Source organism: Serinus canaria, chromosome 6 (genome assembly GCF_022539315.1).
Source record: "Serinus canaria isolate serCan28SL12 chromosome 6, serCan2020, whole genome shotgun sequence".
Classification (NCBI taxonomy): Eukaryota; Metazoa; Chordata; class Aves; order Passeriformes; family Fringillidae; genus Serinus; species Serinus canaria.
The window spans coordinates 2,956,524-2,968,948 of NC_066320.1; the positions used below are offsets into that span (position 1 = coordinate 2,956,524).

Below are 12,425 nucleotides of genomic sequence, written 5' to 3' on the forward strand. Positions count from 1 at the left end.
AAAGAGCTTGGAGAGATTTTCCTCTTTACTTACTAATACTGAATGAACTCCCCTTTGGTTTCTAGTACTTTTTCCTACTAAACATTTTAGGAACTACAACAACTAAAGATCTACTACCTAACATATTCTTTAATACAGTTCACTCTACATAATTCTGTAACTTGAAAAACTCAAGTTTGCAAATGTAGCCTTTCCTAAACCTACACACCTTCAAATAGATGACATTTCCCCAAAGCATTTGGCCAGGGAATCAAACTAACTTGGTGGCCTCAACGGGAAAAACACTATTTTCCAACAGAGCCAGCTCTATCACAGTCTCATTGAGCTGCAAAATAAGACAGAAGCCTCAGAGGACACTGTGAAACCAGGAGGGCAGGGAGACACACATCTGAGCTTTGCTCAAAGCAGTTCCTGTTAATAGAGCCAGGTATTAATGGTTACCCTGAGGACTGTTCTCTCCACAAACCAAACTCAGGTGTTCTGAAATAAATCCTGCAGGCTGAGGATCAAGGAGAGCACTCAGGAGTATTTATGAGAGGAGCAGGGGGAAGAGGTGAGTGTACACTGTCCCTTTCACACGAAAAGTGCATTTTATGAGGTCTGAAGCACAAACTAATCAAAGCACATGCTGTCTGCTTTGTACCTGCCAGAAATCCTGGTGGGAGAGGAGAGGGTTAGAAAAGGGAAGAAAATGAGGGAATGCTTGGTTACACCAAAAAAACCCCACAAACCAGAATTAGAATAAAGACAAGTATCAGAGATATTAGCAGCTGGAAGAAACACCTGCTGGGTACCTGGAAACCAGAACAAAAGAGGACAAAGAACAACCAGAGGATTTTAGTAGAAGCCCTGTGGAAACAAGCAGCAGGATTAGGGATACACAAAGGTAACAGCAAATAGAGCTTTGTCAAAGCCAAAATACACCACAAATGTTTGGTAGAGGAGCTAGGAAAGGAAGACACTTGGTCTGTACCTAAAGCAGCCCAGCTGCCCACAGGGATGTTTGTGCACTGTGTTAGAAGCAATTAAGAATTTTCTTTGACAAAATCCAGTTTTATTAAAAACAAACCAAGAAAAGAATTTGTACATTTCAGTGTCCACACAGGTCCCAGCAAACAGAGAAACATCAGAATTGACTGAAGCAGACAGGAGGGTCAAGTTTGGCTGGGAGGGGAAAGCCAACAAGCAAGGAAACCAACCAACGTGGACAGGGTGTCAGCAAAGAAAGCCAAGAAGATAAAAACCTTCTCAGCTCAGCTTTGCTGGTTATCTGCAAGAAACTGCATCTCTGCTTGCTTCCACAAAGCCACAGGCAAGGATTTTGTCTCTCCACTTTCTTACAGCCCTTTTAGGGATGGCAGAGGAATGTTCATACAGAGCAGTGTAAGGTTATTATCCATGTAAGAAGGTGCCTCCTGGTTATTATGCAACCACTGCCTGTGCTGAGATCAGAGGATGCAGGAATTTAAAAGCAGGGAATCTGAAGTTGGACAGTGACATTTCCCATGGATTATGGACCAGAATGGCTAAATTCTTCAAGGTGTCTCCAAGCAAACCATAACCCAGCCTCACCAGCTCCAGCTGGGGACACATTCATTGCAAACTCTGTCACAACAGATGCTGGCAAGACCTCACACAGCTGGATTTAGAGGACTCCTCACCATTTAACCTGGAGAACATACCAAGTGTCCTCCAAGTGCACCTGCACTTTATGCTGCTCTTTACTGAATTGTGATGCTGGCTTTTGGTAAGGCAACATTTAGAGTTGCATCCTTTGGAATTAAGGTTTCAGAGGCACTTAAACCTCCAGGGAGCTCAGAGCTCTGATCCAGTCTTTGGCTCCTGAATGACAGCAGGATTTTAGGCTTGTCTCACTTGCTGAAAGTTTGTGAGCAGCTTATCAAGCTCTGGTGGGAGCATCATGCTCCAGGCAAAGCCCATCCACAGAGCAAAGGATCCCAGAAATTCCTGCTAATAAACCAAGGCTCCTTTCCTTCTCACTCTTTCAAACCTGTGAGCGAGATCCTTCAATCCACCAGAAAAGGATGGTGCATCTCACTCCAGTCTTCTCCTTGCGGATCTTCCCCAAGTACTTTTTTCAACTCCTCTGCTCCTGAGACGCTCTTTAAGTCACCTGGAAAGAAATCTGCCTCCTGAGCTGACTCCCAGCAAGTGTTCTTTAATGGACACACACCTTCAGGTCAGGGCAGCTGAAGATACTCATTGCATTGGTCCATGATATGACCCTGCATTATCCAGTGCAAGTGAATTCTAGAGATGTTTTACTGGCACTTAGAGGTACCATTTGAAGTATTTTCCTTGTCCTTCACTTTGCTTGGCATTACTTTATGCCATGCCCAAACATCTAGAGAAGTAAACATAAATGCTGGCAGGAAATACTTAAGTCATAAATTTAATTAGAGGGCACTGAAAGCCTCTCTAATTACTTACTGCAGGAGGGGAAGCTGTTGCTGGTAGCTCGAAGGCTCTTGCTCTTATTGAGCAGCAGCAAGGAATTCTCCCCACAGGAGAAAAAAGAGCAAGTCAAGTGTATCCTAATTAAACTAATAAGCCATCTAGAGTGGGGCTTTTATTTCCTAAATAGGCTAGAGGACTCTTAAAAGCACTGCAGCTCACCTCCACCTTTCCAGCAGGCTGTACTGCTGGAAGCTCAGCTGGGGGACACCTGGGAGCTCCTGTGCTTGCTCACCAGGGTGGGGACAGGGTGGAGAGGCAGCTCACAATTCAAAGCAATAACATGAACAGCATTGTTTCTTTGTTTTTTTGTTTTGGTTTTTGGTTTTTTTTTTTTTTTTTTTTTTTGAGAGAGATGAAGCTTGTCAATCATTCATGCAGAAGCCAAAAAGATAGAGAGAGCACAAGAAAATTTTTAACAAACTCTGCTCGACAAGTTACGTAACGGTAATGAAGCTTATGCCAGGTTAGATGTGCTAAGAAATCTCTACTTCTTAGTGAGAGCATATTCATCACTAAAACATGAGTTATTTCTCCTACAGATGGGTTAAAATGCATTTGCTTTCCCACTGCCAAATGCAAGAGGGAAGAGACAGTGGAAACACAGCAGACAGACAATCATGGTCTGGGCACCTCCACATCCTGAGAGTGTGTCTGTTCTCACATCAGCCTTTTGCTCAGGCTCCATATGAAATGTCTGCAAGCTGATTAATACCTTCTTTCTACTCTGAATGAATAGTAATCAATGCCTCTTTCCCCCTACTTTGATGGGCTTGCTTCCCAAGGGAAGAAACCACCACTCTTAGACACAAATGGAGCCACAGGTTGCTTCCCTGTACAGGCTCAGCCCAAAAGCCTGAGCCTGTGCTGGCACACACATCTGACCAAAGGTTTGTGCTGGCTGAGTGTCTCTAGGGTTTTTGGTCTTGCATGAGTGAAGAAAAAACATTTAGGCTCATATTACAGGAGCATTGTTACCATTAATAAGGCAGTAACATCTACCTCCCTCTCCAGCATCTCTATAAATTATCAGTAGGAAAAAGGAGGGGCAGGAAGAGGGGAAAAAAGTGGATTTTATCTTCTCACCCTGGTATTCAGTCACATGCACAGCAAGCTGGCTCAGAAACCCAACAAAAGCACAATACAGAGGCATATCACTCCCCAAAATCCTCTGGCAAGATCAATCCTAATCACCCCACAATGGCCAATTTGTTGTTTTGATGGCAGCTTTGCCTAAATAAAATGGGTTCTGTGAAAGGAGCAGCTCGTACACCATCCCTAATGTTGCAGCATCTAGATCTCAAACACACATGCTTGAAATTCACACAGATGCTACAAACACTGTCCTGGAATATGTCATTAAAATGCAACTAACTGCACAGACCTTTTAACAGCATCACCTTCTAAACCACTGCTTGCATGCAGACATCATCTGTGGAAGTTTGCTTTGAACTAAAATCAATCCTCTTTGCCACTCTTCAGCCAGGATCTGGCTTCTGGATTGTCAGTGCTTCTCATCAGCACAGCTTGCTTATGTCTGACAGCTCACAAGCTCCTTTTTCCTTAAAAAAGGAGAACTTTCCAGAGACTAGGACTATTTTTGAGTACCACAATTCCCATTACCTCTGAGTAACATCCATAAGGATGCTTAGGGGAACAGTGATGACCCTCTCCCCCTTCTGCCTGAGCTCGGCAGCTCCTCCAGCACACAAAGGCAAATCCCCTCCAAGCAGAGGCTGCTTTGATAATCCAAGAGGAATGTATGGCTGGAACCAGGCATGGAGGAAGAGATGCAAAAGGTTTTTATCACTATGCAAGTGAAACTCAGAATGTGTGAGGTCAGCTCTGCAGCACCTCAGTTTGCTTGGCTGAGTAAAAACAGAGTTATTTTTTTTAACTGGAACCCAAAGCAAACAACAAAATGAGAACAAGTTGCTGTCAGATCAATCTACTGTCAGCTTCCTTCATTACCAAGGGAGAGCCAAGGCCAGCTCATTTTATCCTTTCCTCAAATTATCCTCTCACCTGGACATTACCACTGCCCTAATAGCCACAGTCAGATGTAGCCAGTCCCAAGGTGTCTTTAGGCCGACAGCCAAGCAAACAAGAACCTCTATTTCTTCATTTTCAGAGTACACTGCTTCCAGGGTGTTATTAGGCTGTGGAAAAATCAGGTCCCAGGAGAAGAAAATAATAAAGCAAAGGCCACTGCAGTCCCCTAAATCTGCTGCCTCACTTTCAGGCAATCAAACCACAGCATGGAGACATCCAAGTGCAGCAGCAACATCTGTAAGTTATATAAAAATATAAAAAGCTATTTCAGTCTACTACAGGTTAGAGCCCTCGGTGCTGAGGGGCAGAGGAACAGAAAGTTGAGTTCAAAGGATTTGCCTTTGGATCTTTTACGCAGTGTGCTGGGAGGTGCCTGCAGAGTGCTCGGGAGCAGGAGAGCGATTAGCAAAAATAGTGTGGGATTCAGCATTTCTTCCCTACAAATAAATCCTGGTTATGGAAAGCCTAAGGGATGAGGGTGATAGCTTGACAAGATAAAATGATGAAAGTGAGTGAATGCAAAACAGACTGTCATGAAATCACAGAGAGAAACACTGGGTATTTTGCAAAGAATACACATCCTTCCTTTGGTTGGGCTGTTTTTTTTAATCACAAAAAGCAGACATCACGTTTGTGGCAGGGGGGAAAAGAAAACAGGTGTTCATGACACGCTTTGGAGCTTTATGTATCAAAACTAAGTGCCAAAATCCACCTCCCTGCTGTCTGTTTTCCAGCAAAGCCCTGCTCTGCTGCCTGGGTAACCAACACACTCGTCCAGTGCTCATGACAGGGACCCCAGGTATTTGATCCTCTTGTTGTTACCTGTGCCTGCTAAACACAAACCAGGGAACTGCACATGTTCAGCCCACATTGGGTTTATATAAAGCTTTAAATTCTTTTTTTCCCCCAGTGTTGAAGCTTTCTGGAAATGCCTGACACTGTGCCAGGTGCACCCTGCAGCAACAGGGGGGGAGATGCTGATATCCCTTTGTGAGCCTCATTTTCAGATGGTGCAGATGAAAATGCTGCTGAAAGCTGGAGGACCATTGTGTGATATGATGGAAAATTAACTAACCTGCAGTTATCTGCATCAAGGAGTCCATCAGTCATGGGGCAGAGCTGCCTTTACCACTCCAGTGGGATTTACAGTGTGGATAATTAGGTTTGTGGATAATTAGGTCTGTGCTGTCCACAACAACAAGTGGGATGCAACGTGGCTCCCCTTTCACAGGGAGACAAAACTGGATCAGAATTAAGATTTTTACCAGCACCTCTCATGACAGCACAAACACCCAGAACAGTGCAGTGCTGCAGGAAGAACCTGGGCTCAGAAGGGGAACAGAGAAAGGCTGTTCAACAGAGGGGAAATGCTCTTGTAGGTTTTTGTGTCCCAGCCAGGTATCTCCTTCCTTTAGGAATCTGGAGATGAGACTGGAAGGGAAAAGTCCAGTGAGTCTCCCCTGAAATTATTTAACTTGTGGGGCTCTCACACAGTCAGAAACAAATCTGGGAAAGGGAAAGATCCAGTGAGCTTCCCCTGAAATTATTTAACTTGTGGGGCTCTCACACAGTCAGAAAGAAGCAGCAAAGAAAATGTGATTACAACCCATGATTTCCCAGCCCACCAGCAGATAGGAAGTGGTAATATTTTGTCTGTAAATATTAAAATAAGGTCATTTTGTAGAAACAATCTTTCTGTCATTACAGAAAAAGCACTGCAATGCTACTGAAAACCAAAATGCTCAGAAGAGAACACTTGACACACTTCATTTAACTTACACCCTCACACAGGTAATAACTGAAGGATTCTAGGTCAAAAAAGCCATTAAATAAAATACATTTAGCAGTGCAATGTGCTCACCTTCCCATCATAGCGTTTCACTATGAACTGGTCCAGGCCCAGGTCTGCAAGAGAAAAAAAAAATACTTACAGAAAAGAAAGCTTTTATGGCATAGAAGGAAATATTTCTGGTGTTTTCTGTTTCAGAGGACTGGAAAGTAAAATGCACAGTCTGAGTAACATGTGTAGAAAACATAAGGAAAGGAGGAAAATTTTGTTTGGTTTTGTACATTTTGTACTTTGTATTTTGAACACAAAAAGCCAACAAACTCATGGAATCAGAGAAGAAAACCTCCTTCTACAGCAGGGCCAGCAAGAGCTCAGCAATCAGCACCTCTCAAGAGCCTGAAATACCCTCCCCAAAGCAGATCTCTGCACTATTAGTAGGCAAACATTTGACCTGTGACTCCTGATGCTTTTAATAACACCTTTTAAATGGCCCAGGAATGGGAAAAAAAAAGACTTGTTCCCATAGTTCATTGGGATGTCCCCAAGCAAATCCAAAGCTTGTTCATATCTGGGTATAAAATAAATAGATTTTAAAGGAGATAAGTTGTAGATGCATTTGTAAGAAGTGGAGTTCTTTAGCTGGATTGGAAAAAGGCAAGGAGAGGGACTGTTTATACCAATAAAGTCTCTGATACCTTCCCAAAATTTTTATTTATGTTGACTAGGGGAAAAGAACATCCCAGCCTTAGCTGAGTTAAGGCACAAAGCTCTCATCCAACCCACAATGCCCAGCAGGCTGCATCTAACACCAGGGACTGCACATGTAAGAAAGATGGCAAAAAAAAAAAATCAGGAAGATTAATTATCTGAGCTTTGCAATCCAAAGTGAGGAAGATGCATCCTGAGAAGAGATCAAGCACAACTCAAGTTGAGTATTTCCAGTAAAACTCAGGAGAGCAGAGGCTGATTTTTGGTGCTCTGAGAAATGAAACCTTCCGGAGAGTGACGTCCTGTGCATCCTCTGCCACTGTTTATGGTAATTAGCACATTCTCATTTCAATTTTAATTACAAAATAAGATGGAAAGACCAAAAGAAAGCCTTCCCCATGCCTGCTGCATCACCTGCTTTTGAAAGAGGATAATGAAACCCTTCCTGCCTGCTGGAAAGTTTCATGGCATTGCGCAGAAAATGGAATTATTCATTGCTCCAGGGTGACCCCCTTGCCCTCTGTGACCCAAAGCAGCTCCAGCTCCTCTGCCACCAATTTCAAAGGTCAAGGCAATTGTCACAGAGCTTTCTGCTTTTGTGACAATTCCAGCCAGAAAGCACCTTCTCAATATTTCATGGGCCTGATAATAATGCAAATTGCATATTCATACACTTTTTCAGACTTCAATCTTCTGCATTTTGTCCTTCTCCAAGCTGTGGGTATAAATGCAGTAAGTATTAGTGCATTTAGAGGTAGGATTTGTCTGATAAATGTGATTATTTTATTACAGACACTTTATGTGGTCAGAGCTCACCCTGACCATACCATCTGGATGGTGAGTTAAGCTGAGCTTATGTCCATGTGTCATAATAAAGTAATTTCTCAGGGACACCTCCTTTTCCCATGCCAGGAAATGCTGCTGAAAGACAGATCCCTGACAGCCTGACATTATACATGTACTCATGGAAAGCCAAAAAAAGGACATGGGTTAAAAATAGCAAGTGAAAGTATGTCTTAATGGCACCTCCTGCAACTGGATATTGGGAAAGTATAGAGGTTTCAATAGAGAGCCAAAATGAATGGATGATTGTGTAGAGAACAGCAAGAAAAGATGAGCTGATAACTATCATTTTATATATATAAATACCACATGTTTCTAAATAATTATAATAAATGTTAATGTCATAAATAAATATGGAAATAAAGGTTCCTGGGCTGTCCCAGCAGTGCTGTGGGCACAGACCCAGGGCAGTGACTGTCCCCTGGGCTGGCCCTGCTCAGGGACCTCCAGGGCTGTGTCCAGTTCTGGTCCCCAATCCAGGAGGGCCTGGAGGGGCTGGAGCATGTCCAGGACAGAGAACAGAGCTGGGGAAGGGGCTGAAGCCCCAGGAGGGGCTGAGGGAGCTTGGAAAGGGGCTGAGCCTGGAGCAAAGGAGGCTCAGGGGGGACCTTGTGGCTCTGCACAACTCCCTGCCAGGAGGGGACAGCCAGGGGGGGTCGGGCTGTGCTGCCAGGGAACAGGGACAGGACAAGGGGAAAGGGGCTCAGGCTGGGCCAGGGGAGGTTAAGGTTGGATATCAGGAAAAATTCCTTCACCAAAAGGATGGTCAAGCACTGGCACAGGCTGCCCAGGGCAGTGGTGATGTCACCATCCCTGGAGGGATTTAAAAGCCATGTAGATGTGGCACTTGGGGACATGATTTAGTGGTGGCCTTGGCAGTGCTGACCTCAATCTCAAAATCTTTTCCAACCCAGATGATTCCACAATTGTACTGCACACACAAACACACTGGCTTCCACCAGTGCTCTATATGGTCACCCTCCCAGCCAGGCACAACCATGTCCCCTCTCCTCTGCTGCATTAATTAAGCTGCACACTTCAATTCCTCTGTGAAATTCCCCTTCCATTTGCCCTGGGAGAAGCAGCCAATTCAAAAGCTGAAAAGAGACATTTATGTTCAATTCATACACTTTTACTCTATACATTTTCCTTTTCCCAGGACAGTTTTATTTTCTTTTTGAAGGACTTGGCTGCCTGTCTTTCTACAAGCCTTTAAACTTGACAAAAGGAAACCAACAAAGAGGGCCTGGGGTCTTTCTTTAAATTATATAAAAAGCCCCAAGAAGCTGCAATAGAATTCAGCATTTGTGTGGGCTGGTGAGCCAATGGGAACACTGCATGGATGAGGACAATCCCAGAGAACAAGGGCAGGGAAGAATGGCAGTTACTGCACCTCTGCTTTTCAAAAGGCAGAGTGTTGTTAAAGCCATCCCGGGATTGTCTCTAAGTGCCACACTCCCAAGACAAACAGGCCCTGGCTGGGCTATTGTTGCTGAGCTGCAGGAACACGGGCTAATAGGCATGTTGAACCAGAAAAAAAGAGCTTTTTCACCTTTCACTGAGGAGCAGAGGCTGAAAAAGCATTCCCCCAGAAGTGGTTGAAAGGATTTCCTCAAGAGGCAGCAATGAAAGCCAGGAGTCATTTCAGGAAGATACCTGGCTGCCTCAAGCCTTCCTGGGACACACCCCATGGCTTGTCTGGATTGCAGTGATCACCCAGAGCACTCATTGTTTCTCTTGAACAAACCCAGAGTTTGCACCATGATCTGCCCCAAAATACACTTTTATTTACCTGAGACTCTGCACAACCCCTCACCTTTCCTTACACATCCCTTCTGCTCCTGCAGCCAAGGGCTCTGCACCAGCCCCTCACTGCCAGCAGCATTTCAGTGACCTGCAATGATTTCCCAGTCAGCTTCCCTGGAATGTTTAACCACCCCTGTTTATTACTCCAACAAATTCTGATGCCACCTACCAGGAGCCCCAAATCAACAGCAGCACTGCCATGGAGTATCTAAACACATAGCACCACTAGAAATGTTATTTCAGAGTAGACTGACACTATTTACTCACCAATACCAGGGATATAGGCTGCCACTTTTATTCATCTGATGGTACTTTCACAGCGCTCTAAAAATAAAATTATTCAATATAAAGCAAAAATTACTGAACACTCACTGCCTGCCACAATGGGAAAAAGAGGGTGTTCAACAGCAGAACCATACTCCCTGCATTCACTTCTCTCAGTTTGGAGAAAGGAATGAATTTTCATGGAGAAGGAATGAATTATGTTAAGGAAAAAACACAGAATAACTTGTTCTTGCTCTTGTTCAGCAATAGCCAAATCTAAAATCAAATGCTTATTATATTCCTATTGATTAACAAAAACATACTTTCCATGGATTTTCTCAAAGCCAGCTAATTACCACACTTGATAAATATGCAGTCAATTACGAAGCTCTTCATGTTATCTTGTAAAAATAAATCCATAGGCAGCAGGTTATAGACTGCAGTTCTAAAAAACGTTTTAAAAATGAGCTTCCAGGAGAAGGACAATTATATTATGCCAAGAACACAGTTGAGATCAATTAGAAACCACCATGATTTCCTCTGGGACACCAGCAGCTTCTCACTGATGGAAAAACCTTTTCAATTCCTTCCAAGTCTTGATATCCTTGTCAGATTTTTCACATTATTTGGGTAACATTCACTCGCGATCTGCTTTTTTCCCCCCACTGCTTAATATATAACATGGACTCCTTTATTGCCAGCAGATGAATAAAAGGGCTAATTATGAAGACTGAAAAGCCTGGTAAGTGTGCTTGTGATATGCCACATTATGGCAGGAGAAAATGCTGGAGCAAGCTTTCCCCTCCAGAGCTGTAATCCAGCTTCTGATTGTTGTATTCAGAGTATTTCCCCTCTGAATCTAAAAAGGAATCTGCAAGCAAACAATGAGCTGCCCGAGACTTCTCAGGGGACAACAGCCTCGTGCTCAGGTTCAATTCCAGGACTGATTTGCTCCAGGAAGGAAGGATGAAGGGACTTGGTTCTCATCTATCTCCTCCTGCTCCAACAAGGCAGTCAGTCTCCCTGTGGAACATGCACTCCTAACACACCTGCTCAGCCACCAACCTGGCACTGTATGGGAAGCCCTCCTTTATGTGACTTTCAGCACATAAGCATACAGGTAAATGCATCTCTTGCTCCTCCTTGGCTCTCATATCAGGCATGAGAGGCTCAAAGATGATTCTTGCCCAGGCATTGTGTATATCCACAGAAAAAGAGCCGCACCTTGGTCAGGAGACAACCAGAGTTACCTCTCACATCCCTACTCTGAAGAGCTCCTCAGCAGATGTACTAGGGAAGACTAGAGAGTGAAATCCCAGAAGGATTGGAATCCCAGAATCTCTGGCTTCCTTCTAGGTCTTAAATATCCCAGCTGACCACTTTGTGTAACTTTAGGGATCTGTACCAGCCCAGGGAGTTCTTCCCTCCTTATTACATGAGTGCTTATCTCAGCTCCTAGCTGGTGGTTGTACAGGAGATCAGATCTATATTTCATAAACTTTAAACAAAATTACAAATAATCACTCCTGCATTGTACCACCCCAGAGGCCAGCTTGTGCTCAGCTCCTCATGCAGCTCAGACATGGAAAAACAAACCATTTCTACCAGGAGGAGCAAGCTGCACACTGATGCAGCCACCAGCAATCAGCTCTGTCCTTCACAGCTCCTCTCCTCTGTCACCACCCCCTGCACAGAGCCTGCAGGGCCCCAGCTGCTGCTTCTGCCTGGCTTTCAGCAGCATCTTTGGGGGTCTCTTGAACTCAAACAAAACTAACAACCCATCCAAAACACATTCCAAGAGTTCAGCTATTTGACTTGCTGCTCATTATGTGGTGAAGCTTGAAATTCACCCTTCCTCTGGCAGGAGTCTGGGATAACCAGCCAGGTTAACACAGGACGGTTTGGGAAGAACCTGCCTTCATTACAACATGCTGGGATGAGATAGAAGAAGTATTTTTTACATCTTTCAGTGTTTATTGCAAAGGCCATAGGAAAGCTGAGCATGCCACAGCTCCTTCTTAGTCCAGGATGCTCCAAAATACTAATTTGCCTCAGGAAAATGTTCAGTGCAGAATGGGCCCAGATAAACTTGGGGAAATGGAGGGAATCCTTGCACTTCCCACCAGAGACAGAGTATTTTCAGCTTAATTTCAGCTGGTTTGGGACTGGGATTCCAAGGAAGCACCAGGCAGGAAACAGCCATCCCTTCCCATCCACTCTTGGAGCAAAATTAACCTCTCAGGCATGAGAGGACATAGGAGACAAAAAAATAATACAGGACTGCAGGGAGCAGAAATCACCACCCACGCTTCTCCTGGCACTTGAACTTTCCAGATAGCACAGAAAAGAATTATTTTTTTTAAAGCAGCTTTCAAGTTTAATGCCATTCTTTGGCTTCTTCTGACAAACCATTCCAAGCTCAGCAAGCTCATGTCATTACTTAAGCACAGCTTGCCTGGTTGGGAGTGCTGTGGCAGGAAGTTTGAAC

General features: G+C 44.2%; 1 protein-coding gene across 3 annotated transcripts in view; it reads right to left on the reverse strand.

The window, feature by feature from the left end:
- The window catches only part of MICU1 (mitochondrial calcium uptake 1), a 90,731-nt gene that overhangs the window by 50,810 nt on the left and 27,496 nt on the right, over positions 1-12,425 (reverse strand). For all 3 annotated transcript variants that reach the window (XM_018923902.3, XM_018923897.3, XM_030241199.2), the window contains exon 6: positions 6,389-6,432. In XM_018923902.3, the coding sequence (XP_018779447.2) occupies positions 6,389-6,432 (44 nt within the window). The remainder of the gene's footprint in view (positions 1-6,388; positions 6,433-12,425) is intronic.